Source organism: Rhipicephalus microplus, unplaced genomic scaffold, assembly GCF_043290135.1.
Source record: "Rhipicephalus microplus isolate Deutch F79 unplaced genomic scaffold, USDA_Rmic scaffold_62, whole genome shotgun sequence".
NCBI lineage: Eukaryota > Metazoa > Arthropoda > Arachnida > Ixodida > Ixodidae > Rhipicephalus > Rhipicephalus microplus.
The window spans coordinates 970,851-996,798 of NW_027464635.1; the positions used below are offsets into that span (position 1 = coordinate 970,851).

General features: G+C 47.2%; 1 protein-coding gene and 32 non-coding genes across 33 annotated transcripts; 1 reads left to right on the forward strand and 32 right to left on the reverse strand.

Moving 5' to 3' along the window:
• Positions 1 to 262: 262 nt before the first annotated feature.
• TRNAT-AGU (transfer RNA threonine (anticodon AGU)) lies at positions 263 to 336 on the reverse strand. Its single transcript has one exon. It is a non-coding gene; the product is annotated as a tRNA-Thr (tRNA).
• A 603-nt stretch (positions 337 to 939) lies between these two features.
• TRNAA-AGC (transfer RNA alanine (anticodon AGC)) lies at positions 940 to 1,013 on the reverse strand. The gene has a single exon. It is a non-coding gene; the product is annotated as a tRNA-Ala (tRNA).
• Positions 1,014 to 1,444: 431 nt separating this feature from the next.
• Positions 1,445 to 1,518, reverse strand: TRNAT-AGU (transfer RNA threonine (anticodon AGU)). The gene has a single exon. It is a non-coding gene; the product is annotated as a tRNA-Thr (tRNA).
• Positions 1,519 to 1,785: 267 nt separating this feature from the next.
• TRNAT-AGU (transfer RNA threonine (anticodon AGU)) lies at positions 1,786 to 1,859 on the reverse strand. Its single transcript has one exon. It is a non-coding gene; the product is annotated as a tRNA-Thr (tRNA).
• Positions 1,860 to 2,124: 265 nt separating this feature from the next.
• On the reverse strand, positions 2,125 to 2,198 carry TRNAT-AGU (transfer RNA threonine (anticodon AGU)). The gene has a single exon. It is a non-coding gene; the product is annotated as a tRNA-Thr (tRNA).
• A 94-nt stretch (positions 2,199 to 2,292) lies between these two features.
• Positions 2,293 to 2,368, reverse strand: TRNAT-AGU (transfer RNA threonine (anticodon AGU)). Its single transcript has one exon. It is a non-coding gene; the product is annotated as a tRNA-Thr (tRNA).
• Positions 2,369 to 3,195: 827 nt separating this feature from the next.
• Positions 3,196 to 10,807, forward strand: LOC142788473 (uncharacterized). The gene is made up of 4 exons (XM_075884962.1): positions 3,196 to 3,412; positions 3,616 to 4,803; positions 10,545 to 10,688; positions 10,745 to 10,807. Exons 2-4 carry the CDS (start codon positions 3,901 to 3,903, stop codon positions 10,805 to 10,807), a joined length of 1,110 nt encoding a protein of 369 aa, XP_075741077.1. The 5' UTR covers positions 3,196 to 3,412; positions 3,616 to 3,900.
• Positions 10,808 to 12,173: 1,366 nt separating this feature from the next.
• Positions 12,174 to 12,247, reverse strand: TRNAT-AGU (transfer RNA threonine (anticodon AGU)). Its single transcript has one exon. It is a non-coding gene; the product is annotated as a tRNA-Thr (tRNA).
• A 1,617-nt stretch (positions 12,248 to 13,864) lies between these two features.
• TRNAS-AGA (transfer RNA serine (anticodon AGA)) lies at positions 13,865 to 13,938 on the reverse strand. Its single transcript has one exon. It is a non-coding gene; the product is annotated as a tRNA-Ser (tRNA).
• A 262-nt stretch (positions 13,939 to 14,200) lies between these two features.
• On the reverse strand, positions 14,201 to 14,274 carry TRNAS-ACU (transfer RNA serine (anticodon ACU)). The gene has a single exon. It is a non-coding gene; the product is annotated as a tRNA-Ser (tRNA).
• A 95-nt stretch (positions 14,275 to 14,369) lies between these two features.
• On the reverse strand, positions 14,370 to 14,443 carry TRNAT-AGU (transfer RNA threonine (anticodon AGU)). The gene has a single exon. It is a non-coding gene; the product is annotated as a tRNA-Thr (tRNA).
• A 265-nt stretch (positions 14,444 to 14,708) lies between these two features.
• TRNAT-AGU (transfer RNA threonine (anticodon AGU)) lies at positions 14,709 to 14,782 on the reverse strand. Its single transcript has one exon. It is a non-coding gene; the product is annotated as a tRNA-Thr (tRNA).
• A 943-nt stretch (positions 14,783 to 15,725) lies between these two features.
• On the reverse strand, positions 15,726 to 15,799 carry TRNAT-AGU (transfer RNA threonine (anticodon AGU)). Its single transcript has one exon. It is a non-coding gene; the product is annotated as a tRNA-Thr (tRNA).
• Positions 15,800 to 16,064: 265 nt separating this feature from the next.
• TRNAT-AGU (transfer RNA threonine (anticodon AGU)) lies at positions 16,065 to 16,138 on the reverse strand. Its single transcript has one exon. It is a non-coding gene; the product is annotated as a tRNA-Thr (tRNA).
• Positions 16,139 to 17,585: 1,447 nt separating this feature from the next.
• On the reverse strand, positions 17,586 to 17,659 carry TRNAN-AUU (transfer RNA asparagine (anticodon AUU)). The gene has a single exon. It is a non-coding gene; the product is annotated as a tRNA-Asn (tRNA).
• Positions 17,660 to 17,754: 95 nt separating this feature from the next.
• Positions 17,755 to 17,828, reverse strand: TRNAA-AGC (transfer RNA alanine (anticodon AGC)). The gene has a single exon. It is a non-coding gene; the product is annotated as a tRNA-Ala (tRNA).
• Positions 17,829 to 18,261: 433 nt separating this feature from the next.
• On the reverse strand, positions 18,262 to 18,335 carry TRNAT-AGU (transfer RNA threonine (anticodon AGU)). Its single transcript has one exon. It is a non-coding gene; the product is annotated as a tRNA-Thr (tRNA).
• Positions 18,336 to 19,275: 940 nt separating this feature from the next.
• Positions 19,276 to 19,349, reverse strand: TRNAT-AGU (transfer RNA threonine (anticodon AGU)). The gene has a single exon. It is a non-coding gene; the product is annotated as a tRNA-Thr (tRNA).
• Positions 19,350 to 19,614: 265 nt separating this feature from the next.
• TRNAT-AGU (transfer RNA threonine (anticodon AGU)) lies at positions 19,615 to 19,688 on the reverse strand. Its single transcript has one exon. It is a non-coding gene; the product is annotated as a tRNA-Thr (tRNA).
• A 603-nt stretch (positions 19,689 to 20,291) lies between these two features.
• TRNAT-AGU (transfer RNA threonine (anticodon AGU)) lies at positions 20,292 to 20,365 on the reverse strand. Its single transcript has one exon. It is a non-coding gene; the product is annotated as a tRNA-Thr (tRNA).
• Positions 20,366 to 20,626: 261 nt separating this feature from the next.
• TRNAA-AGC (transfer RNA alanine (anticodon AGC)) lies at positions 20,627 to 20,700 on the reverse strand. The gene has a single exon. It is a non-coding gene; the product is annotated as a tRNA-Ala (tRNA).
• Positions 20,701 to 20,962: 262 nt separating this feature from the next.
• Positions 20,963 to 21,036, reverse strand: TRNAT-AGU (transfer RNA threonine (anticodon AGU)). The gene has a single exon. It is a non-coding gene; the product is annotated as a tRNA-Thr (tRNA).
• Positions 21,037 to 21,302: 266 nt separating this feature from the next.
• On the reverse strand, positions 21,303 to 21,376 carry TRNAT-AGU (transfer RNA threonine (anticodon AGU)). The gene has a single exon. It is a non-coding gene; the product is annotated as a tRNA-Thr (tRNA).
• Positions 21,377 to 21,641: 265 nt separating this feature from the next.
• TRNAT-AGU (transfer RNA threonine (anticodon AGU)) lies at positions 21,642 to 21,715 on the reverse strand. Its single transcript has one exon. It is a non-coding gene; the product is annotated as a tRNA-Thr (tRNA).
• Positions 21,716 to 21,809: 94 nt separating this feature from the next.
• Positions 21,810 to 21,885, reverse strand: TRNAN-AUU (transfer RNA asparagine (anticodon AUU)). The gene has a single exon. It is a non-coding gene; the product is annotated as a tRNA-Asn (tRNA).
• Positions 21,886 to 21,980: 95 nt separating this feature from the next.
• On the reverse strand, positions 21,981 to 22,054 carry TRNAA-AGC (transfer RNA alanine (anticodon AGC)). The gene has a single exon. It is a non-coding gene; the product is annotated as a tRNA-Ala (tRNA).
• Positions 22,055 to 22,150: 96 nt separating this feature from the next.
• TRNAS-ACU (transfer RNA serine (anticodon ACU)) lies at positions 22,151 to 22,224 on the reverse strand. Its single transcript has one exon. It is a non-coding gene; the product is annotated as a tRNA-Ser (tRNA).
• A 95-nt stretch (positions 22,225 to 22,319) lies between these two features.
• TRNAT-AGU (transfer RNA threonine (anticodon AGU)) lies at positions 22,320 to 22,393 on the reverse strand. The gene has a single exon. It is a non-coding gene; the product is annotated as a tRNA-Thr (tRNA).
• Positions 22,394 to 22,658: 265 nt separating this feature from the next.
• Positions 22,659 to 22,732, reverse strand: TRNAT-AGU (transfer RNA threonine (anticodon AGU)). Its single transcript has one exon. It is a non-coding gene; the product is annotated as a tRNA-Thr (tRNA).
• Positions 22,733 to 23,675: 943 nt separating this feature from the next.
• TRNAT-AGU (transfer RNA threonine (anticodon AGU)) lies at positions 23,676 to 23,749 on the reverse strand. The gene has a single exon. It is a non-coding gene; the product is annotated as a tRNA-Thr (tRNA).
• A 265-nt stretch (positions 23,750 to 24,014) lies between these two features.
• Positions 24,015 to 24,088, reverse strand: TRNAT-AGU (transfer RNA threonine (anticodon AGU)). Its single transcript has one exon. It is a non-coding gene; the product is annotated as a tRNA-Thr (tRNA).
• A 1,447-nt stretch (positions 24,089 to 25,535) lies between these two features.
• Positions 25,536 to 25,609, reverse strand: TRNAN-AUU (transfer RNA asparagine (anticodon AUU)). The gene has a single exon. It is a non-coding gene; the product is annotated as a tRNA-Asn (tRNA).
• Positions 25,610 to 25,704: 95 nt separating this feature from the next.
• TRNAA-AGC (transfer RNA alanine (anticodon AGC)) lies at positions 25,705 to 25,778 on the reverse strand. Its single transcript has one exon. It is a non-coding gene; the product is annotated as a tRNA-Ala (tRNA).
• Positions 25,779 to 25,948: the final 170 nt, after the last annotated feature.

The following is a 25,948-nucleotide window of genomic DNA, read 5'->3' on the forward strand; positions in this document are numbered from 1 at the left end:
GCAGCGTCATGTTCAGGCAGTGACACCATCAGAAGTATTTCGAACTAAACTTCGAAAACAAAAAATTAGAGAGACGTTAGTCTTCACTCTCGAGGCACCGGTGAGATTCGAACTCTCGATCTCCTGTTTACTAGACATGCGCTTTAACCAACTAAGCCACGGCACCTGCGCAGCCTCTTGTTCAGGCAGTGACACCATCAGAAGTATTTCGAAATAAACTTCGAAAACAAAAAAACTAGAAAGACGTTAGTCTTGACACTCGAGGAACCGGTGAGATTCGAACTCACGATCTCCTGTTTACTAGACAGGCGCTTTAACCAACTAAGCCACGGCGCCTGCGCAGCGTCTTGTTCAGGCAGTGACACCATCAGAAGTATTTCGAACTATACTTCGAAAACAAAATATTACAGAGAAATTTGTCTTGTCTCTCGAGGTACCGGTGAGATTCGAGCTCACTATCTCCTGTTTACTAGACAGGTGAGATAACGAACTAAGACACGGCGACTGCGCAGCATCTTCTTCAGGCAGTGACACCATTAGAAGCATTTTAAATCATACTTCAAAAACAACAAAACTAGAGAGAGGTTTGTCTTGACTCTCGAGGCACCAGTGAGATTCGAACTCACGATCTCCTGTTTAATAGACAGGTGCTTTAACTGGAGAAGCCACGGCGCCTGCGCAGCGTCTTGTTCAGGCAGTGACACCATCAGAAGTATTTGGAACTATACTTCGAAAACAAAAAACTAGAGAGACGCTAGTTTTCACTCTCGAGGCACCGGTGAGATTCGAACTCACGATATCCTGTTTACTAGACAGGCGCTTTATCTGGAGAAGCTACGGCGCCTGCGCAGCGTCTTGTTCAGGCAGTCACACCATCAGAAGAATTTCGAACTAAACTTCGAAAACAAAAAACTAGAGAGACGGTTGCCTTGACTCTCGAGGCACCGGTGAGATTCGAACTCACGATCTCCTGTTTGCTAGACAGGCGCTTTAACTAACTAAGCCACGGCGCCTGCGCAGCGTCGTGTTCAGGGAGTCACACCATAAGAAGAATTTCGAACTAAACTTCGAAAACAAAAAACTAGAGAGACGGTTGCCTTGACTCTCGAGGCACCGGTGAGATTTGAACTCATGCTCTCCTGTTTACTAGACAGGCGCTTTAACCAACTAAATCACGGCGCCTGCGCAGCGTCTTGTTCGGGCAGTGACACCATCAAAAGTATTTCGAACTAAACTTCGAAAACAAAAAAACTAGAGAGAGGTTTGTCTTGACTCTCGAGGCACCGGTGAGATTTGAACTACGATCTCCTATTTACTAGACAGGCGCTTTAACTAACTAAGCTACGGCATCGGCGCAGCGTCTTGTTCAGGCAGTCACACCATCAGAAGTATTTGGAACTATACTTCGAAAAAAAAACGAGAGAGACGCTAGAATTCACTCTCGAGGCACCGGTGAGATTCGAACTCACGATCTCCTGTTTACTAGACAGGCGCTTTAACTAACTAAGCCACGGCGCCTGCGCAGTCTCTTGTTCAGTCAGTGACGCCATCAGAAGTATTTCGAACTATACTTCGAAAACAAGAAAACTAGAGAGACGTTAGTCTTCACTCTCGAGGCACCGGTGAGATTCGAACTCTCGATCTCCTGTTTACTAGACATGCGCTTTAACCAACTAAGCCACGGCACCTGCGCAGCCTCTTGTTCAGGCAGTGACACCATCAGAAGTATTTCGAACTGAACTTCGAAAACAAAAAAAACTAGAAAGACGTTAGTCTTGACTCTCGAGGCACCGGTGAGATTCGAACTCACAATGTTCTGTTTACTAGACAGGCGCTTTAACCAACTAAGCCACGGCGCCTGCGCAGCGTTCTGTTCAGGCAGTGACACCATCAGAAGTATTTCGAACTATACTTCGAAAACAAAAAATTACAGAGAAATTTGTCTTGTCTCTCGAGGTACCGGTGAGATTCGAGCTCACTATCTCCTGTTTACTAGACAGGTGAGATAACGAACTAAGACACGGTGACTGCGCAGCATCTTCTTCAGGCAGTGACACCATTAGAAGCATTTTAAATCATACTTCAAAAACAACAAAACTAGAGAGAGGTTTGTCTTGACTCTCGAGGCACCGGTGAGATTCGAACTCACGATCTCCTGTTTACTAGACAGGCGCTTTAACTAACTCAGCCATGGCGCCTGCGCAGCGTTTTGTTCAGGCAGTGACACCATCGGAAGTATTTCGAACTAAACTTCGAAAACAAAAAAACTAGAGAGACGTGAGTCTCGACTCTCGATACACCGGTGAGATTCGAACTCACGATCTCCTGTTTACTAGACAGGCGCTTTAACCAACTAAGCCACGGCGCCTGCGCAGCGTCTTGTTCAGGCAGTGACACCATCACAAGTATTTCGAACTATACTTCGAAAACAAAAAATTACAGAGAAATTTGTCTTGTCTCTCGAGGTACCGGTGAGATTCGAGCTCACTATCTCCTGTTTACTAGACAGGTGAGATAACGAACTAAGACACGGTGACTGCGCAGCATCTTCTTCAGGCAGTGACACCATTAAAAGCATTTTAAATCATACTTCAAAAACAACAAAACTAGAGAGAGGTTTGTCTTGACTCTCGAGGCACCGGTGAGATTCGAAATCACGATCTCCTAATTACTAGACAGGCGCTTTAACTAACCAAGCCACGGCGCCTGCGCAGCGTCTTGTTCAGGCAGTGACACCATCAGAAGTATTTCGAACTAAGCTTCGAAAACACAAAACTGGAGAGACGTTAGTCTTGACTCCCGAAGCACCGGTGAGATTCGAACTCACGATTTCCTGTTTACTAGACAGGCGCTTTAACTAACTAAGCCACGGCGCCTGCACAGCGTCTTGTTCAGGCAGTGACACCATCAGAAGTATTTCGAACTATAGTTCGAAAACAAAAATCTAGGGAGACGTTAGTCTTGACTCTCGAGGCACCGGTGAGATTCGAACTCATGATCTCCTGTTTACTACACAGGCGCTTTAACCAACTAAGCCACGGTGCCTACGCAGCGCCTTGTTCAGGCAGTGACACCATTAGAAGTATTTAGAACTATACTTCGAAAAGAAAAAACTAGAGAGATGTTAGTCTTGACTCTCGAGGCACCGGTGAGATTCGAACTCACGATCTGTTGTTTACTAGACAGGCGCTTTAACCCATTATTGCCCCTTGTTGCATATCTGCAACACCCATGTCCGTGCCCTGCCGATTGCAAGGATCCTAATGCACCGGTATAAGTTGTTCATACTATGTTATTTTGAGGGTTCTTCGTTCCACGCAGTACAATTTTCAGCCGCTTGGGGGCCACATTCGTCGTATCTGCAGTTTTCAAAATGGCAGCATCCATGTCGTCGTCGAGCTCCGCAAACAAGGTAGTGTAAATATTTTTTTATGAGCCCTCAAGTTAATCTGCGCTGCTTTTTTCACTGAATGTGTGTTCGAAACACTCTTGACAGTAATCTAGAATCCAAAAGTTAGTTTTTTGCTAGCTCTGTTCGAGAAAATATTTTTTGCACGTGGTGTGTTGCACATATGCAACAGTGGGCACTAAATGCCACAATTTTCATTGTTGCAGATTCATGTTCATGCTCTTGTGATCGGCCGCTAGGGGGCCACGGTGTGCGGACGCGCGTCGCATCGGCTCCGCAGATTTTCTATGGTTTTTCGGCGATTTCTGGTTGTTTGAAGTGCATCGGTCTCGTGAAAGTACAGCGAACAGTGAACGTCGAATTTCAGCGGTGAGTGGCTGTTTTTCGGTTTTCTGCAAGCTGAAAACTTCGAGGCAGCGACCGTCGCGCCCGGCCAGACGCACCGCCGCATAGCGGCGTCTGCGTCGTGGTCGCGTCTCAAGCGTCGGCGGATGGACGCTCTTCAGGAAACACCGAGGTCTCCTCAGGAGCAGCCACTGGTTCACACAGATGAGGAGTCTGCTACAGAAACCACTCAAATGGACGTTCAGACCTGGTTACCGCAGGGTTCGTCCGAAGAAGTCGACAATGTGTCTGCAGGGGAACGCCACGATGGTGCCGCATGGACGGAGGATGGCTGGCACACGGTTTTGACACGCCGGCAAAAGAAGAACCAGAAGAAAAACCAGAAAAACGCGTCAGAAGCTGTGGAGTGCAACGCCTCGTCAAGCAGCCCACCGAAGCAGGGAAGTCAGGTGAAGCGCCGACGTCGTACGAGAAGTCGCCGTCCGCTCCCGCCCCTGCCAAAGGACGACATAAAGATCATCCTTAGGCCTCACAAAGGCCTCGCCGTAAAAGACATACTCGGCTATGAACTTTCCACCGCTGTGATAGACGCTTGCCACCGACACTTCGACGGTGGTAGCTTCATGCTGCGCGTCCACCCGGGCTCGAATATTATCATCGTATCGACGCCCCACGAGCATGTAGCCAAAGAGCTGCGAGAGATCACGCATCTGAATATCAGGGGACGAGTGCACTCATTCAACTCGTATGTGGCGGATCCTGAGGACGTCCTACGAGGCATAGTCCATGGTATTCCGTCGGGGACTTCTCAAGCAGAACTCATGGCGAATCTCCGTGTGAGAACACAGGGGGTCAAGATTGAGCGGGCACGCATGCTCGGATCTACGAAGACCGCCATCATTACCTTCACGGGCAGCACACTGCCTAGGTGCGTCTATTTCATGGGAGCGGAAGCCATCTGTTATCCCCACAAGCCTACGAGGCAGGCTTGCAAGGTATGCCACTCCACAGGGCATCGAACTGACGTGTGCCCAACGCCCGACGCCAATGTATGCTCCACGTGTGGAACACGTGAACCCGCACAAGGACACGCGTGTACCCCTAAGTGCGTGATATGTGGTGAGGACCATATGACAGGTGACAAAATGTGCAAGAAGAAGCTTAAACACGTTCCGCCTAGGAGGTCCCGAGTGGATCAGCCAAAACGGAGGCACCATCCACGCTGGTTCAGCTCCGAGCGGGACTCGTCAGTGGAATCACGCTCACGTTCAAGATCCAAGTCACGGGCTTCCTCAAAGGGTCGAGCCCAGTCTGCGTCCAGAAAACGACTCAACAAACAGCCGCATCAGCAGCAGCACCAACAGCAGCAACAGCAGCAGCAACAACAACAGCAGCAGCAGCAGCAACAGCAGCAACAGCAACAGCAACAGCAGCAGCAGCAACAGCAGCAGCATCAGCAGCAGAAGAAGAAAACGCTGGTACAAATCTTGACGCCGCCCAAAGAGGGGACGGAGGCAGCCGCCTGCCAGCCAGCAAACACGGTGAGCTGGACGAGGATTGTGTCTCCATCTGCTCCCTTAATTGAGAATCCCGAATATCAGAAAATGGTTGCCGAGAATAAGCAGCTTGCTTTAGAAAACGAGAAACTTCGATGCCAGATTAAGGAGGAACGCCGGGAGTTCCACAAAATCATATCATCTTTAGAAACCAAACTTGAAGCCAGGCTTAACGCCTTAGAGGCGAACAACAACGCCACTCATGCTATCTCCAGGGCAACCGTAGCCCACTCTTTGGAGGGAGGAACGGCGAAAGTAGACATACCTCAGAGGTTTAGCGAGGAGGCCCACGTTAGCCAGTTACAGATGGGGGAACAGTTGCAGAGCTTGCGAAACTTAATGCGAGAACTCCAATCACAACAGCAACGAGCAGCGTCTGAACTCCGAGAGCAGATGATGCAGCAAATGCATCAAATGTTTTCGGAGTACAGGAAAGAGTTTGCAGCAGAAACGGAACAACAAAGACGATACGTTAATGACTCAGTTGTAGGCATTCAGCGTGCCATCAACAAGCGGGTCAGTGTTACCTCCGCGAGCAGTCCACTACCGAAGGACCGTCGAATCACGGAGAAAGCAGACACCCCCCAATAAAGGCAGTAGTCACCATGGCGCGAACTAATTCCACGCAAAACTCCGACCACCTAGAAATCTGGCAGTGGAATTGTCGCACGTTCCACAAACGAGCGGCGGCATTGCAGAATTACATCCATTCGGCACTAATCCCACCTGATGTAATATGCCTGCAAGAAGTTGGGAACCGCCCCGTCAAATTGCAGGGATATTACACATTATACGATCCAAAATACCCCCGCGTTGCAGCGCTGGTGAGTAACTTCATGACAGTTGCGCTAGACCATTACGATCAGACTGACATTAATCACCAAATTATCGATGTCTTCCCACAAAAACGAGGAAAAGTACGAACGAAAATTTTAAACATATACAGTCCTCCCAAAAACCGGAATGACGACTTCGGCCCACTCCTAAACGAGGCAGTTCGAGCCGTTGGCACCAGAGATCAATTAGTGGTGGTGGGCGACTTTAATGCTCCGAGCACCGCTTGGGGCTACGTCCGGGATTCACCCAAGGGAGTGTTATTAGAGAACACCACGTCTAAATTAGGTTTTACCCTTATCACTCTGCCAACAGCACCCACCAGGCTTGGTAATAGCATTAGCAGGGACACGTACCCTGATTTGACCTTCACCTTCAACATTAAAAATGCCACGTGGTCAAACCTCGATGAAAACCTTGGTAGTGACCATTATATTCTTAGCACCTCTATAGCATCACCAAAAGTTCGTCGTGTCGCTGGTGACGTTGTGATGACAGACTGGGTGACCTTTCGAAAGCGCCCTCTGCCGGAGCAAACGCCCTGTGATGTCAGTGGGTGGGTTGCTTTCATTCGAGAAACGCATGATGCCACCTCTAAGAAAATAGCGCGCACAGTTGAGGCGCCTGCGATAGACCGGCACCTATTGCACATGTGGGATAGTAGGCGACGCCTGATCAAGAGATGGAAAAAACAACGCCTCAACCGCTGCCTCTACAGGCGAATCGCTGCTCTGTCGGAGGAAGCGAATGAATACGCAACGAAACTTGCCACCGATGGTTGGGTGCAGTTTTGCGGTTCTCTCCGCGGTACACTAGGGACTAGCCAGACGTGGGCGATACTGAGGTCCATGCTGGAGCCGGACAAATCTAAGTCCTCCATGAACCGCATTCTTCAAAGAATAGTACACAGCTACCCCGGCACCGACGGAGAGTTGATCCAGGCGCTTAAAGACCGTTATATCGGTACTGATGTGGTTCCGCCATGTACATTAGAGTACATCGGCAGCGAGAATGCCACATTAGACGCCGCAATCACGAAAGAAGAGGTTTTCGCGGCAGCCCAGGCAGCCAATCGGAACTCTGCGCCGGGGTCGGATGGTATAACAAACGCTATGATAAGAAACCTCAGCACTGAGGTTCTTGAGCAGATAACGCAATTTCTTAACGACCACTGCTGGTCCCAAGGTCACGTTCCTCCGGAGTGGAAGGAAGCCAAAATAATAACTATACCAAAGCCCGGTAAAGCACCATCGCTCGGAGCCCTGCGGCCCATTTCGCTTACTTCGTGCATGGGCAAGCTCTACGAGCGAGTAATACAGACACGGCTTCAAAATTACATTGAAAAAGAAAATCTGTTTCCCGCTACCATGATTGGTTTTCGCTCCGGACTCTCAACCCAGGATGCCTTCCTCCTTTTAAAAGAAGAGGTCATGAGTTGCGTACCCAGGGGAGGCGAACATTTGGTCTTGGCCCTCGACCTCAAAGGGGCCTTTGATAATGTTTCGCACGAGGCCATTCTCTCTGAACTCAACACAATCGGCTGCGGAAAGCGTACATTTAACTACATTAAATCCTTCCTCTCTGGGCGGACGGCAACTATTGGGATAGGCGACACGAGGTCGGTGCCGTTCTCGATGCCAAATAAAGGCACACCGCAAGGGGCAGTCATCTCCCCCTTGCTCTTTAACATAGCTATGCGCAGACTTGCTCACGAGCTCGAAGCAATCCCGCACCTTGGATATACATTGTATGCGGACGACATCACACTCTGGGCTACGAAGGGTTCACTGGCGCTGAAAGAGCAGACCCTCCAGGCTGCTGCGACAGCTGTGGCAGAGTTCGCAAGAAATAGTGGGCTGAGCTGTGCGCCTGAAAAAAAAAAAAAAATCTGAACTCATAAGAATACACAGTAAGTATTACAAAAGTAACGGTGCCATAAACTTACAGGTAGACGGCCATGCCATAGCCGAGGTTACTCAGGCCCGTATACTTGGCTTCTGGGTCCAAAGCAATGGCAAAGCCAGTCACACGATAACCACCTTAAAGACTACGGTTAAACAGATAGCTAGAATGATCCGTCGCATCACTTATCATAAAAAAGGCATGAAAGAAAAGGATACTCTCCGGCTTGTCCAGGCCTTAGTTTTGAGCAGAGTGACGTATGGCCTACCGTACCACTCACTCGACAGAAGTGAGGAGAGCCAGGTGGATGTGCTCATTAGAAGCGCTTTTAAGGCAGCACTTGGTCTACCCACCAACACACCGACCGAGCGGCTCCTAGCTCTCGGTATACATAACACTTATGCTGAGCTCAGTGCCGCAGTCCTCATGTCTCAGAGGAATCGTCTAAGTGAAACTTCAGCAGGCAGGGCGATACTCACTAGAATAGGAATTTCGCCCCACCCACAGCACATTGATGAGGAGCTGGTCGACGTAGCCCAAGAGGTCCGCAGGCGAATCTCAATCGCACCGGTGCCCAAAAATATGCATCACGACTTTCACGCTGAGCGACGTACTGCGAGGGTAAACTGGCTTCGAAAGCAATTCGGCTCAGCTTCAAATGTCGCGTACGTCGATGCGGCCAGTTTCAATTGGCAGAGACACATAATTACTGTTGTCGACAACAACATGACGCTGCTAACGAGTGCCTCCGTACGCACGACCTCGGCTACAAAGGCGGAGACAATGGCCATAGCCTTAGCCTTAAGGTTTCAGGAGCGTAGAGGGGAGCCATCAGTTATTTTATCCGACTCCCAGGAAGCCTGCCGGCTCTTTTTAAGGGGCCGCCTTCCAGCAATGGGGCTGAGGTTGCTAGGATCCAAACTCACTCACCACCATCGCTTGATCTGGTGCCCGGGACACGCAGGTCTCGAAGGCAATGAAAGGGCGGACGCTCTAGCTCGTGCGTTTTGTAACCGAGCGGAGAATCCATCTCTTTCATTGACCATGCCAATTTTACCTAGGGAGATTCTAGCTCACCAGCGCTTCATGCGTCAAAAATGTGGAACACCTCACAGATCCCTTAATGGGGAAGAGGCCACTGACCTTAGAAAAATTCAAACGGATGTATTTCCGCACCTACTGAAGTTACACGCGATACATCCAACTCTTTACCCGGCTGTATGTCCGTGGTGCGGCGGAAGACCGACTCTCTACCACATATCGTGGGGGTGCGATCGTAAACCAAGTGACATAACCAATTTTCTCGGCGAACCTTTAACACCTAGTATGGAGCAGTGGGAGGCACACCTCGCTAGCTCGGACCCAGGAGTGCAGCTCGCACTACTGGATCAAGTCCGGCGGGCGGCTAAGGCCAGTGGAGCCCTGGACGTAGGGCCCCAACCATAAAGGCTCTAAAACGCCCCTCTCCCTTTCCCCTTCAATAAAGTTTTACTCTCTCATTGTTGCAAATATGCAACATGGCTTTGCTGCTTAAAAGGCATGTTACATATCGTGACACGCATTCGTTTGGAGTGTGTGAACGGATGTTTGTTTGCTAATATTGCTGTTTTAACAACTTTTCAGGGACATACTGCAATTTCAACCTCAACATTCTATTCTGTTCTAAAAGAGAGGCCGAAGGGTTTTGTTCATGCAAACCTGCTGGATGTTATTGACCCTAATGAGAGCGATTTTTCCGCTGATGAAAAAAAAGTGACGAAGAAATGTCTGGAGACAGCAGTGATGAAGGAGATGCCATCCAAACTGAGGTAAAAGAAGCTGAGGAAGAGGTTGCTACCTCGACGGATGCGCCTTCTGTAGATCGGACACCGCGGAACATGAAAAGGCGGTACACATGGGTGAAAAAGGATTTTGATATCGAGGCAGGTAGTTTCGAGAACAACTTTCCGCTGCCACCTGCAGAGCCGCTGAGTGCAGTGGAATACTTTGACGTGTTTGTTTCTCGATCCATGCTAAAGGCTGTCGTCGATGAAAGCAATAAGTACTACTTTCAAAAACATGGAACCACTCTAAACCTCACCGTAGAAAAACTTACACCTGTGCTGGGCATGTTTTTCAGGATGGGACTTGTAAACATGCACAGGGTTCGTGCGCATTGGGAAAATGAAAGTAGATATGAATTAGTAGCCCAGGTAATGTCCCATAACATATTCGAAAAGATCACAAGCCACCTGCATTTTTTCGATAATGAAGCGGCCAATGACAAAGTAAAAGAAGACAAATGCTGGAAAGTGCGCCCATGGCTCAGTTCCTTGCGCAGCAACATGGTTGTCTTGCCCCAAGAAAAAAAATCTGCAGTGGACGAAATCTTGATCCCTTTCTGTGGGCGGTGTTACGTTCGTCAGTACATGCCTAATAAACCAAAGAGTAAATGGGGTCTAAAACTTTGGGCACGTTCCGGGGAATCAGGTCTGTGTTATGATTTTGATGTCTACCAGCGCTGCAACAAAGGTTTTTATGGCAGCCAGGGTGGCTACCAGCTTGGGTTGGGAGCTGATGTCGTGCTCCAGCTGTGTTCCAGCCTACCGAAGCGCGACGACAACCTAGTCGTCGCTGATAACTTCTTCACAGGCCCTCAGCTTGTAGAGGAACTTTCAAGAAAGGGAATTTTCTATATTGGTACGGTTCGTGAAAACAGACTGAGCTGCAGCAAGTTGATGGAGGAGAAATTGATGAAAAAGCAAGGTCGGGGCACCTGTGATACGTCAGTTACTTTGTGTGACCAAAAGACAATGGCGGCAGCGAAGTGGCACGACAACCGCACTGTTACTCTTCTTTCGAACTGCATTGGTGCTGCCTCGCTTACATCAGTCAAAAGGTGGGACAGCAAGGAGAAAAAGCACATTTTTGTCAATTGTCCAGTGATCATTCCTTCCTACAACAGATCAATGGGTGGCGTGGATCTTCTTGACAAAATGGGCTTCTCCTATCGCTTTTCTAACAGGTCTAAACGCTGGTATATATATTTGTTTTGGCACACGCTCAAAATATCAGCTGTTAATGCATGGTTCATGCACAAGAAAATTCTCCAGCAGCACAAACGGCCACCTACATCCTTGAGAGAATTTCTCTCTGAGCTCGAAACAAGTCTGATCTTACTCAACAAACGACCACCAGGGCGCCCTTCGATTCAGAATGTCACATCATTCGCGATAGTGTGCCTAAATGTCCCCCAGGATGTCAGAAGAGACAGCAAGGAGCACTGGCCCACATGGAATGCAAAACAGAACCGCTGTAAGGCATGCCCAGGAGGGTACACCTATGTTTCGTGTGCCAAGTGTAAGGTGATGTTGTGTTTCAACAAAGACCGTAACTGTTTTGTTAGTTTTCACCAGTAGGCACCAAACAGCTATGCTTCAGGTTTGTGCTTTCTTCAATTTGAAAATTCGCCAAAATAATTGGTGGCAATAAAAAGTTTTTTTTCACTTGGCTTGGCCTGCATTTTATACACTACTGGCCAATGTTGCACATATGCAACATCCCATTAATAACTTACAGACTATATCTTCAAGGTTTTTATTGAACATTTGTACTCCTAGTGACTCTAAGAGCATGGCCAAGAAATATTTTGAAGTTTGAAAAAATGTTTCTCATACTGGGAATTATTGGGTTAACCAACTAAGCCACGGCGCCTTCGCAGCCTCTTGTTCATGCAGTGACACCATCAGAAGTATTTCGAACTAAACTTCGAGAACAAAAAGCTAGAGAGACGTTTGTCTTGACTCTCGAGGCACCGGTGAGATTCGAACTCATGATCTCCTGTTTACTAGACAGGCGCTTGAACCAACTAAGCCACGGCACCTGTGCAGCGTCATGTTCAGGCAGTGACACCATCAGAAGTATTTCGAACTAAACTTCGAAAACAAAAAATTAGAGAGACGTTAGTCTTCACTCTCGAGGCACCGGTGAGATTCGAACTCTCGATCTCCTGTTTACTAGACATGCGCTTTAACCAACTAAGCCACGGCACCTGCGCAGCCTCTTGTTCAGGCAGTGACACCATCAGAAGTATTTCGAACTAAACTTCGAAAACAAAACAACTAGAAAGACGTTAGTCTTGACACTCGAGGCACCGGTGAGATTCGAACTCACGATCTCCTGTTTACTAGACAGGCGCTTTAACCAACTAAGCCACGGCGCCTGCGCAGCGTCTTGTTCAGGCAGTGACACCATCAGAAGTATTTCGAAATATACTTCGAAAACAAAATATTACAGAGAAATTTGTCTTGTCTCTCGAGGTACCGGTGAGATTCGAGCTCACTATCTCCTGTTTACTAGACAGGTGAGATAACGAACTAAGACACGGTGACTGCGCAGCATCTTCTTCAGGCAGTGACACCGTTAGAAGCATTTTAAATCATACTTCAAAAACAACAAAACTAGAGAGAGGTTTGTCTTGACTCTCGAGGCACCAGTGTGATTCGAACTCACGATCTCCTGTTTAATAGACAGGTGCTTTAACTGGAGAAGCCACGGCGCCTGCGCAGCGTCTTGTTCAGGCACTGACACCATCAGAAGTATTTGGAACTATATTTCGAAAACAAAAAACTAGACAGACGCTAGTTTTCACTCTCGAGGCACCGGTGAGAGTAGAACTCACGATATCCTGTTTACTAGACAGGCGCTTTATCTGGAGAAGCTACGGCGCCTGCGCAGCGTCGTGTTCAGGGAGTCACACCATAAGAAGAATTTCGAACTAAACTTCGAAAACAAAAAACTAGAGAGACGGTTGCCTTGACTCTCGAGGCACCGGTGAGATTCGAACTCATGCTCTCCTGTTTACTAGACAGGCGCTTTAACCAACTAAATCACGGCGCCTGCGCAGCGTCTTGTTCGGGCAGTGACACCATCAAAAGTATTTCGAACTAAACTTCGAAAACAAAAAAACTAGAGAGAGGTTTGTCTTGACTCTCGAGGCACCGGTGAGATTTGAACTACGATCTCCTATTTACTAGACAGGCGCTTTAACTAACTAAGCTACGGCATCTGCGCAGCGTCTAGTTCAGGCAGTCACACCTCAGAAGTATTTGGAACTATACTTCGAAAAAAAAACAAGAGAGACGCTAGAATTCACTCTCGAGGCACCGGTGAGATTCGAACTCACGATCTCCTGTTTACTAGACAGGCGCTTTAACTAACAAAGCCACGGCGCCTGCGCAGTGTCTTGTTCAGTCAGTGACGCCATCAGAAGTATTTCGAACTATACTTCGAAAACAAGAAAACTAGAGAGACGTTAGTCTTCACTCTCGAGGCACCGGTGAGATTCGAACTCTCGATCTCCTGTTTACTAGACATGCGCTTTAACCACTTAAGCCACGGCACCTGCGCAGCCCCTTGTTCAGGCAGTGACACCATAAGAAGTATTTCGAACTGAACTTCGAAAACAAAAAAACTAGAGAGATGTTAGTCTTGACTCTCGAGGCACCGGTGAGATTTGAACTCACGATCTGTTGTTTACTAGACAGGCGCTTTAACCAACTAAGCCACGGCGCCTGCGCAGCGTCTTGTTCAGGCAGTGACACCATCAGAAGTATTTCGAACTATACTTCGAAAACAAAAAATTACAGAGAAATTTGTCTTGTCTCTCGAGGTACCGGTGAGATTCGAGCTCACTATCTCCTGTTTACTAGACAGGTGAGATAACGAACTAAGACACGGTGACTGCGCAGCATCTTCTTCAGGCAGTGACACCATTAGAAGCATTTTATATATTACTTCAAAAACAAAAAAACTAGAGAGAGGTATATCTTGACCCTCGAGGCACCGGTGAGATTCGAACTCACGATCTCCTGTTTTCTAGACAGGCGCTTTAACTAACTAAGCCACGGCGCCTGCGCAGTGTCTTGTTCAGGCAGTGACACATCAGAAGTATTTCGAACTAAACTTCGAGAACAAAAAGCTAGAGACGTTTGTCTTGACTCTCGAGGCACCGGTGAGATTTGAACTCACGATCTCCTGTTTACTAGACAGGCGCTTTAATCAACTAAGCCACAGCACCTGTGCAGCGTCTTGTTCAGGCAGTGACACCATCAGAAGTATTTCGAACTAAACTTCGAAAACAAAAAAACTAGAGAGATGTTAGTCTTGACTCTCGAGGCACCGGTGAGATTCGAACTCACGATCTGTTGTTTAGTAGACAGGTGCTTTAACCAACTAAGCCACGGCGCCTGCGCAGCCTCTTGTTCAGGCAGTGACACCATCAGAAGTATTTCGAACTAAACTTCGAGAACAAAAAGCTAGAGAGACGTTTGTCTTGACTCTCGAGGCACCGGTGAGATTCGAACTCACGATCTCCTGTTTACTAGACAGGCGCTTGAACCAACTAAGCCACGGCACCTGTGCAGCGTCATGTTCAGGCAGTGACACCATCAGAAGTATTTCGAACTAAACTTCGAAAACAAAAAATTAGAGAGACGTTAGTCTTCACTCTCGAGGCACCGGTGAGATTCGAACTCTCGATCTCCTGTTTACTAGACATGCGCTTTAACCAACTAAGCCACGGCACCTGCGCAGCCTCTTGTTCAGGCAGTGACACCATCAGAAGTATTTCGAAATAAACTTCGAAAACAAAAAAACTAGAAAGACGTTAGTCTTGACACTCGAGGAACCGGTGAGATTCGAACTCACGATCTCCTGTTTACTAGACAGGCGCTTTAACCAACTAAGCCACGGCGCCTGCGCAGCGTCTTGTTCAGGCAGTGACACCATCAGAAGTATTTCGAACTATACTTCGAAAACAAAATATTACAGAGAAATTTGTCTTGTCTCTCGAGGTACCGGTGAGATTCGAGCTCACTATCTCCTGTTTACTAGACAGGTGAGATAACGAACTAAGACACGGCGACTGCGCAGCATCTTCTTCAGGCAGTGACACCATTAGAAGCATTTTAAATCATACTTCAAAAACAACAAAACTAGAGAGAGGTTTGTCTTGACTCTCGAGGCACCAGTGAGATTCGAACTCACGATCTCCTGTTTAATAGACAGGTGCTTTAACTGGAGAAGCCACGGCGCCTGCGCAGCGTCTTGTTCAGGCAGTGACACCATCAGAAGTATTTGGAACTATACTTCGAAAACAAAAAACTAGAGAGACGCTAGTTTTCACTCTCGAGGCACCGGTGAGATTCGAACTCACGATATCCTGTTTACTAGACAGGCGCTTTATCTGGAGAAGCTACGGCGCCTGCGCAGCGTCTTGTTCAGACAGTCACACCATCAGAAGAATTTCGAACTAAACTTCGAAAAAAAAAAACTAGAGAGACGGTTGCCTTGACTCTCGAGGCACCGGTGAGATTTGAACTCATGCTCTCCTGTTTACTAGACAGGCGCTTTAACCAACTAAATCACGGCGCCTGCGCAGCGTCTTGTTCGGGCAGTGACACCATCAAAAGTATTTCGAACTAAACTTCGAAAACAAAAAAACTAGAGAGAGGTTTGTCTTGACTCTCGAGGCACCGGTGAGATTTGAACTACGATCTCCTATTTACTAGACAGGCGCTTTAACTAACTAAGCTACGGCATCGGCGCAGCGTCTTGTTCAGGCAGTGACACCATCAGAAGTATTTCGAACTGAACTTCGAAAACAAAAAAAACTAGAAAGACGTTAGTCTTGACTCTCGAGGCACCGGTGAGATTCGAACTCACAATCTTCTGTTTACTAGACAGGCGCTTTAACCAACTAAGCCACGGCGCCTGCGCAGCGTCCTGTTCAGGCAGTGACACCATCAGAAGTATTTCGAACTATACTTCGAAAACAAAAAATTACAGAGAAATTTGTCTTGTCTCTCGAGGTACCGGTGAGATTCGAGCTCACTATCTCCTGTTTACTAGACAGGTGAGATAACGAACTAAGACACGGTGACTGTGCAGCATCTTCTTCAGGCAGTGACACCATTAGAAGCATTTTAAATCATACTTCAAAAACAACAAAACTAGAGAGAGGTTTGTCTTGACTCTCGAGGCACCGGTGAGATTCGAACTCACGATCTCCTGTTTACTAGACAGGCGCTTTAACTAACTCAGCCATGGCGCCTGCGCAGCGTTTTGTTCAGGCAGTGACACCATCGGAAGTATTTCGAACTAAACTTCGAAAACAAAAAAACTAGAGAGACGTGAGTCTCGACTCTCGATACACCGGTGAGATTCGAACTCACGATCTCCTGTTTACTAGACAGGCGCATTAACCAACTAAGCCACGGCGCCTGCGCAGCGTCTTGTTCAGGCAGTGACACCATCAGAAGTATTTCGAACTATACTTCGAAAACAAAAAATTACAGAGAAATTTGTCTTGTCTCTCGAGGTACCGGTGAGATTCGAGCTCACTATCTCCTGTTTACTAGACAGGTGAGATAACGAACTAAGACACGGTGACTGCGCAGCATCTTCTTCAGGCAGTGACACCATTAAAAGCATTTTAAATCATACTTCAAAAACAACAAAACTAGAGAGAGGTTTGTCTTGACTCTCGAGGCACCGGTGAGATTCGAAATCACGATCTCCTAATTACTAGACAGGCGCTTTAACTAACCAAGCCACGGCGCCTGCGCAGCGTCTTGTTCAGGCAGTGACACCATCAGAAGTATTTCGAACTAAGCTTCGAAAACAAAAAACTGGAGAGACGTTAGTCTTGACTCCCGAAGCACCGGTGAGATTCGAACTCACGATTTCCTGTTTACTAGACAGGCGCTTTAACTAACTAAGCCACGGCGCCTGCACAGCGTCTTGTTCAGGCAGTGACACCATCAGAAGTATTTCGAACTATAGTTCGAAAACAAAAATCTAGGGAGACGTTAGTCTTGACTCTCGAGGCACCGGTGAGATTCGAACTCATGATCTCCTGTTTACTACACAGGCGCTTTAACCAACTAAGCCACGGTGCCTACGCAGCGCCTTGTTCAGGCAGTGACACCATTAGAAGTATTTAGAACTATACTTCGAAAAGAAAAAACTAGAGAGACGTTACTCTTGACTCTCGAGGACCCGTGAGATTCGAACTCACGATCTCCTGTTTACTAGACAGGCGCTTTAACCAACTAAGCCACGGCGCCTGCGCAGTGTGCTCTTCAGGCAGTGACACCATCAAAAGTATTTCGAACTAAGCTTCGAAAACAAAAAACTGGAGAGACGTTAGTCTTGACTTCCGAAGCACCGGTGAGATTCGAACTCACGATTTCCTGTTTACTAGACAGGCGCTTTAACTAACTAAGCCACGGCGCCTGCACAGCGTCTTGTTCAGGCAGTGACACCATCACAAGTATTTCGAACTATACTTCGAAAACAAAAATCTAGAGAGACGTTAGTCTTGACTCTCGAGGCACCGGTGAGATTCGAACTCATGATCTCCTGTTTACTACACAGGCGCTTTAACCAACTAAGCCACGGTGCCTGCGCAGCGCCTTGTTCAGGCAGTGACACCATTAGAAGTATTTAGAACTATACTTCGAAAAGAAAAAACTAGAGAGACGTTAGTCTTGACATTCGAGGACCCGTGAGATTCGAACTCACGATCTCCTGTTTAATAGACAGGCGCTTTAACCAACTAAGCCACGGCGCCTGCGCAGTGTGCTCTTCAGGCAGTGACACCATGAAAAGTATTTCGAAATAAACTGCGAAAACAAAAAACTAGAGAGACGTTTGTCTTGACTCTCGAGGCACCGGTGAGCATCGAACTCACGATCTCCTGTTTGCTAGACAGGCGCTTTAACCAACTAAATCACGGCGCCTGCGCAGCGTCTTGTTCGGGCAGTGACACCATCAAAAGTATTTCGAACTAAACTTCGAAAACAAAAAAACTAGAGAGAGGTTTGTCTTGACTCTCGAGGCACCGGTGAGATTTGAACTACGATCTCCTATTTACTAGACAGGCGCTTTAACTAACTAAGCTACGGCGTCTGCGCAGCGTCTTGTTCAGGCAGTCACACCATCAGAAGTATTTCGAACTAAACTTCAAAAACAAAAAACTAGAGAGACGTTAGTCATGACCCTCGAGGCACCGGTGAGATTCGAACTCACGATATCCTGTTTACTAGACAGGCGCTTTATCTGGAGAAGCTACGGCGCCTGCGCAGCGTCTTGTTCAGGCAGTGACACCATCAGAAGTATTTGGAACTATACTTCGAAAACAAAAAACAAGAGAGACGCTAGTCTTCACTCTCGAGGCACCGGTGAGATTCGAACTCACGATCTCCTGTTTACTAGACAGGCGCTTTAACTAACTAAACCACGGCGCCTGCGCAGCGTCGTGTTCAGGGAGTCACACCATAAGAAGAATTTCGAACTAAACTTCGAAAACAAAAAACTAGAGAGACGGTTGCCTTGACTCTCGAGGCACCGGTGAGATTCGAACTCATGCTCTCTTGTTTACTAGACAGGCGCTTTAACCAACTAAATCACGGCGCCTGCGCAGCGTCTTGTTCGGGCAGTGACACCATCAAAAGTATTTCGAAATAAACTTCGAAAACAAAAAAAACTAGAGAGAGGTTTGTCTTGACTCTCGAGGCACCGGTGAGATTTGAACTACGATCTCCTATTTACTAGACAGGCGCTTTAACTAACTAAGCTACGGCATCTGCGCAGCGTCATGTTCAGGCAGTCACACCATCAGAAGTATTTGGAACTATACTTCGAAAAAAAACAAGAGAGACGCTAGAATTCACTCTCGAGGCACCGGTGAGATTCGAACTTACGATCTCCTGTTTACTAGACAGGCGCTTTAACTAACTAAGCCACGGCGCCTGCGCAGTGTCTTGTTCAGTCAGTGACGCCATCAGAAGTATTTCGAACTATACTTCGAAAACAAGAAAACTAGAGAGACGTTAGTCTTCACTCTCGAGGCACCGGTGAGATTCGAACTCTCGATCTCCTGTTTACTAGACATGCGCTTTAACCACTTAAGCCACGGCACCTGCGCAGCCTCTTGTTCAGGCAGTGACACCATCAGAAGTATTTCGAACTGAACTTCGAAAACAAAAAAACTAGAGAGATGTTAGTCTTGACTCTCGAGGCACCGGTGAGATTCGAACTCACGATCTGTTGTTTACTAGACAGGCGCTTTAACCAACTAAGCCACGGCGCCTGCGCAGCCTCTTGTTCAGGCAGTGACACCATCAGAAGTATTTCGAACTAAACTTCGAGAACAAAAAGCTAGAGAGACGTTTGTCTTGACTCTCGAGGCACCGGTGAGATTCGAACTCACGATCTCCTGTTTACTAGACAGGCGCTTGAACCAACTAAGCCACGGCACCTGTGCAGCGTCATGTTCAGGCAGTGACACCATCAGAAGTATTTAGAACTAAACTTCGAAAACAAAAAATTAGAGAGACGTAAGTCTTCACTCTCGAGGCACCGGTGAGATTCGAACTCTCGATCTCCTGTTTACTAGACATGCGCTTTAACCAACTAAGCCACGGCACCTGCGCAGCCTCTTGTTCAGGCAGTGACACCATCAGAAGTATTTCGAACTAAACTTCGAAAACAAAAAAACTAGAAAGACGTTAGTCTTGACACTCGAGGCACCGGTGAGATTCGAACTCACGATCTCCTGTTTACTAGACAGGCGCTTTAACCAACTAAGCCACGGCGCCTGCGCAGCGTCTTGTTCAGGCAGTGACACCATCAGAAGTATTTCGAACTATACTTCGAAAACAAAATATTACAGAGAAATTTGTCTTGTCTCTCGAGGTACCGGTGAGATTCGAGCTCACTATCTCCTGTTTACTAGACAGGTGAGATAACGAACTAAGACACGGCGACTGCGCAGCATCTTCTTCAGGCAGTGACACCATTAGAAGCATTTTAAATCATACTTCAAAAACAACAAAACTAGAGAGAGGTTTGTCTTGACTCTCGAGGCACCAGTGAGATTCGAACTCACGATCTCCTGTTTACTAGACAGGTGCTTTAACTGGAGAAGCCACGGCGCCTGCGCAGCGTCTTGTTCAGGCAGTGACACCATCAGAAGTATTTGGAACTATACTTCGAAAACAAAAAACTAGAGAGACGCTAGTTTTCACTCTCGAGGCACCGGTGAGATTCGAACTCACGATATCCTGTTTACTAGACAGGCGCTTTATCTGGAGAAGCTACGGCGCCTGCGCAGCGTCTTGTTCAGGCAGTCACACCATCAGAAGAATTTCGAACTAAACTTCGAAAACAAAAAACTAGAGAGACGGTTGCCTTGACTCTCGAGGCACCGGTGAGATTCGAACTCACGATCTCCTGTTTACTAGACAGGCGCTTTAACTAACTAAGCCACGGCGCCTGCGCAGCGTCTTGTTCAGGCAGTCACACTATCAGAAGTATTTCGAGCTAAACCTCGAAATAAAAAGTACTGAAAGTTGGGCGAGTTGGTACTCGATCATGACTTTGCGCAAACACGTACACGGACACAAGGAAAAGAGGCAAACAACACGGGCGCCCGTGTCGTTTGCCTCTTTTCCTTGAGTCCGTGTACGTGTTTGCGCAAAAAAAGTCATGAATGTTCGAAAACAAAAAACTAGAGAGACGTTTGTCTTGACTCTCGAGGCACCGGTGAGATTCGAACTCACGATCTCCTGTTTGCTAGACAGGCGCTTTAACTAACTAAGCCACGGCGCCTGCGCAGCGTCGTGTTCAGGGAGTCACACCATAAGAAGAATTTCGAACTAAACTTCGAAAACAAAAAAACTAGAGAGAGGTTTGTCTTGACTCTCGAGGCACCGGTGAGATTTGAACTACGATCTCCTATTTACTAGACAGGCGCTTTAACTAACTAAGCTACGGCATCTGCGCAGCGTCTCGTTCAGGCAGTCACACCATCAGAAGTATTTGGAACTATACTTCGAAACAAAAACAAGAGAGACGCTAGAATTCACTCTCGAGGCACCGGTGAGATTCGAACTCACGATCTCCTGTTTACTAGACAGGCGCTTTAACTAACTAAGCCACGGCGCCTGCGCAGTGTCTTGTTCAGTCAGTGACGCCATCAGAAGTATTTCGAACTATACTTCGAAAACAAGAAAACTAGAGAGACGTTAGTCTTCACTCTCGAGGCACCGGTGAGATTCGAACTCTCGATCTCCTGTTTACTAGACATGCGCTTTAACCAACTAAGCCACGGCACCTGCGCAGCCTCTTGTTCAGGCAGTGACACCATCAGAAGTATTTCGAACTGAACTTCGAAAACAAAAAAACTAGAAAGACGTTAGTCTTGACTCTCGAGGCACCGGTGAGATTCGAACTCACAATCTTCTGTTTACTAGACAGGCGCTTTAACCAACTAAGCCACGGCGCCTGCGCAGCGTCTTGTTCAGGCAGTGACACCATCAGAAGTATTTCGAACTATACTTCGAAAACAAAAAATTACAGAGAAATTTGTCTTGTCTCTCGAGGTACCGGTGAGATTCGAGCTCACTATCTCCTGTTTACTAGACAGGTGAGATAACGAACTAAGACACGGTGACTGCGCAGCATCTTCTTCAGGCAGTGACACCATTAGAAGCATTTTAAATCATACTTCAAAAACAACAAAACTAGAGAGAGGTTTGTCTTGACTCTCGAGGCACCGGTGAGATTCGAACTCACGATCTCCTGTTTACTAGACAGGCGCTTTAACTAACTCAGCCACGGCGCCTGCGCAGCGTTTTGTTCAGGCAGTGACACCATCAGAAGTATTTCGAACTAAACTTCGAAAACATAAAAACTAGAGAGACGTGAGTCTCGACTCTCGATACACCGGTGAGTTTCGAACTCACGATCTCCTGTTTAATAGACAGGCGCTTTAACCAACTAAGCCACGGCGCCTGCGCAGTGTGCTCTTCAGGCAGTGACACCATGAAAAGTATTTCGAAATAAACTGCGAAAACAAAAAACTAGAGAGACGTTTGTCTTGACTCTCGAGGCACCGGTGAGCATCGAACTCACGATCTCCTGTTTGCTAGACAGGCGCTTTAACCAACTAAATCACGGCGCCTGCGCAGCGTCTTGTTCGGGCAGTGACACCATCAGAAGTATTTCGAACTAAACTTCGAAAACAAAAAAACTAGAGAGATGTTAGTCTTGACTCTCGAGGCACCGGTGAGATTCGAACTCACGATCTGTTGTTTAGTAGACAGGTGCTTTAACCAACTAAGCCACGGCGCCTGCGCAGCCTCTTGTTCAGGCAGTGACACCATCAGAAGTATTTCGAACTAAACTTCGAGAACAAAAAGCTAGAGAGACGTTTGTCTTGACTCTCGAGGCACCGGTGAGATTCGAACTCACGATCTCCTGTTTACTAGACAGGCGCTTGAACCAACTAAGCCACGGCACCTGTGCAGCGTCATGTTCAGGCAGTGACACCATCAGAAGTATTTCGAACTAAACTTCGAAAACAAAAAATTAGAGAGACGTTAGTCTTCACTCTCGAGGCACCGGTGAGATTCGAACTCTCGATCTCCTGTTTACTAGACATGCGCTTTAACCAACTAAGCCACGGCACCTGCGCAGCCTCTTGTTCAGGCAGTGACACCATCAGAAGTATTTCGAAATAAACTTCGAAAACAAAAAAACTAGAAAGACGTTAGTCTTGACACTCGAGGAACCGGTGAGATTCGAACTCACGATCTCCTGTTTACTAGACAGGCGCTTTAACCAACTAAGCCACGGCGCCTGCGCAGCGTCTTGTTCAGGCAGTGACACCATCAGAAGTATTTCGAACTATACTTCGAAAACAAAATATTACAGAGAAATTTGTCTTGTCTCTCGAGGTACCGGTGAGATTCGAGCTCACTATCTCCTGTTTACTAGACAGGTGAGATAACGAACTAAGACACGGCGACTGCGCAGCATCTTCTTCAGGCAGTGACACCATTAGAAGCATTTTAAATCATACTTCAAAAACAACAAAACTAGAGAGAGGTTTGTCTTGACTCTCGAGGCACCAGTGAGATTCGAACTCACGATCTCCTGTTTAATAGACAGGTGCTTTAACTGGAGAAGCCACGGCGCCTGCGCAGCGTCTTGTTCAGGCAGTGACACCATCAGAAGTATTTGGAACTATACTTCGAAAACAAAAAACTAGAGAGACGCTAGTTTTCACTCTCGAGGCACCGGTGAGATTCGAACTCACGATATCCTGTTTACTAGACAGGCGCTTTATCTGGAGAAGCTACGGCGCCTGCGCAGCGTCTTGTTCAGACAGTCACACCATCAGAAGAATTTCGAACTAAACTTCGAAAAAAAAAAACTAGAGAGACGGTTGCCTTGACTCTCGAGGCACCGGTGAGATTTGAACTCATGCTCTCCTGTTTACTAGACAGGCGCTTTAACCAACTAAATCACGGCGCCTGCGCAGCGTCTTGTTCGGGCAGTGACACCATCAAAAGTATTTCGAACTAAACTTCGAAAACAAAAAAACTAGAGAGAGGTTTGTCTTGACTCTCGAGGCACCGGTGAGATTTGAACTACGATCTCCTATTTACTAGACAGGCGCTTTAACTAACTAAGCTACGGCATCGGCGCAGCGTCTTGTTCAGGCAGTGACACCATCAGAAGTATTTCGAACTGAACTTCGAAAACAAAAAAAACTAGAAAGACGTTAGTCTTGACTCTCGAGGCACCGGTGAGATTCGAACTCACAATCTTCTGTTTACTAGACAGGCGCTTTAACCAACTAAGCCACGGCGCCTGCGCAGCGTCCTGTTCAGGCAGTGACACCATCAGAAGTATTTCGAACTATACTTCGAAAACAAAAAATTACAGAGAAATTTGTCTTGTCTCTCGAGGTACCGGTGAGATTCGAGCTCACTATCTCCTGTTTACTAGACAGGTGAGATAACGAACTAAGACACGGTGACTGTGCAGCATCTTCTTCAGGCAGTGACACCATTAGAAGCATTTTAAATCATACTTCAAAAACAACAAAACTAGAGAGAGGTTTGTCTTGACTCTCGAGGCACCGGTGAGATTCGAACTCACGATCTCCTGTTTACTAGACAGGCGCTTTAACTAACTCAGCCATGGCGCCTGCGCAGCGTTTTGTTCAGGCAGTGACACCATCGGAAGTATTTCGAACTAAACTTCGAAAACAAAAAAACTAGAGAGACGTGAGTCTCGACTCTCGATACACCGGTGAGATTCGAACTCACGATCTCCTGTTTACTAGACAGGCGCATTAACCAACTAAGCCACGGCGCCTGCGCAGCGTCTTGTTCAGGCAGTGACACCATCAGAAGTATTTCGAACTATACTTCGAAAACAAAAAATTACAGAGAAATTTGTCTTGTCTCTCGAGGTACCGGTGAGATTCGAGCTCACTATCTCCTGTTTACTAGACAGGTGAGATAACGAACTAAGACACGGTGACTGCGCAGCATCTTCTTCAGGCAGTGACACCATTAAAAGCATTTTAAATCATACTTCAAAAACAACAAAACTAGAGAGAGGTTTGTCTTGACTCTCGAGGCACCGGTGAGATTCGAAATCACGATCTCCTAATTACTAGACAGGCGCTTTAACTAACCAAGCCACGGCGCCTGCGCAGCGTCTTGTTCAGGCAGTGACACCATCAGAAGTATTTCGAACTAAGCTTCGAAAACAAAAAACTGGAGAGACGTTAGTCTTGACTCCCGAAGCACCGGTGAGATTCGAACTCACGATTTCCTGTTTACTAGACAGGCGCTTTAACTAACTAAGCCACGGCGCCTGCACAGCGTCTTGTTCAGGCAGTGACACCATCAGAAGTATTTCGAACTATAGTTCGAAAACAAAAATCTAGGGAGACGTTAGTCTTGACTCTCGAGGCACCGGTGAGATTCGAACTCATGATCTCCTGTTTACTACACAGGCGCTTTAACCAACTAAGCCACGGTGCCTACGCAGCGCCTTGTTCAGGCAGTGACACCATTAGAAGTATTTAGAACTATACTTCGAAAAGAAAAAACTAGAGAGACGTTACTCTTGACTCTCGAGGACCCGTGAGATTCGAACTCACGATCTCCTGTTTACTAGACAGGCGCTTTAACCAACTAAGCCACGGCGCCTGCGCAGTGTGCTCTTCAGGCAGTGACACCATCAAAAGTATTTCGAACTAAGCTTCGAAAACAAAAAACTGGAGAGACGTTAGTCTTGACTTCCGAAGCACCGGTGAGATTCGAACTCACGATTTCCTGTTTACTAGACAGGCGCTTTAACTAACTAAGCCACGGCGCCTGCACAGCGTCTTGTTCAGGCAGTGACACCATCACAAGTATTTCGAACTATACTTCGAAAACAAAAATCTAGAGAGACGTTAGTCTTGACTCTCGAGGCACCGGTGAGATTCGAACTCATGATCTCCTGTTTACTACACAGGCGCTTTAACCAACTAAGCCACGGTGCCTGCGCAGCGCCTTGTTCAGGCAGTGACACCATTAGAAGTATTTAGAACTATACTTCGAAAAGAAAAAACTAGAGAGACGTTAGTCTTGACATTCGAGGACCCGTGAGATTCGAACTCACGATCTCCTGTTTAATAGACAGGCGCTTTAACCAACTAAGCCACGGCGCCTGCGCAGTGTGCTCTTCAGGCAGTGACACCATGAAAAGTATTTCGAAATAAACTGCGAAAACAAAAAACTAGAGAGACGTTTGTCTTGACTCTCGAGGCACCGGTGAGCATCGAACTCACGATCTCCTGTTTGCTAGACAGGCGCTTTAACCAACTAAATCACGGCGCCTGCGCAGCGTCTTGTTCGGGCAGTGACACCATCAAAAGTATTTCGAACTAAACTTCGAAAACAAAAAAACTAGAGAGAGGTTTGTCTTGACTCTCGAGGCACCGGTGAGATTTGAACTACGATCTCCTATTTACTAGACAGGCGCTTTAACTAACTAAGCTACGGCGTCT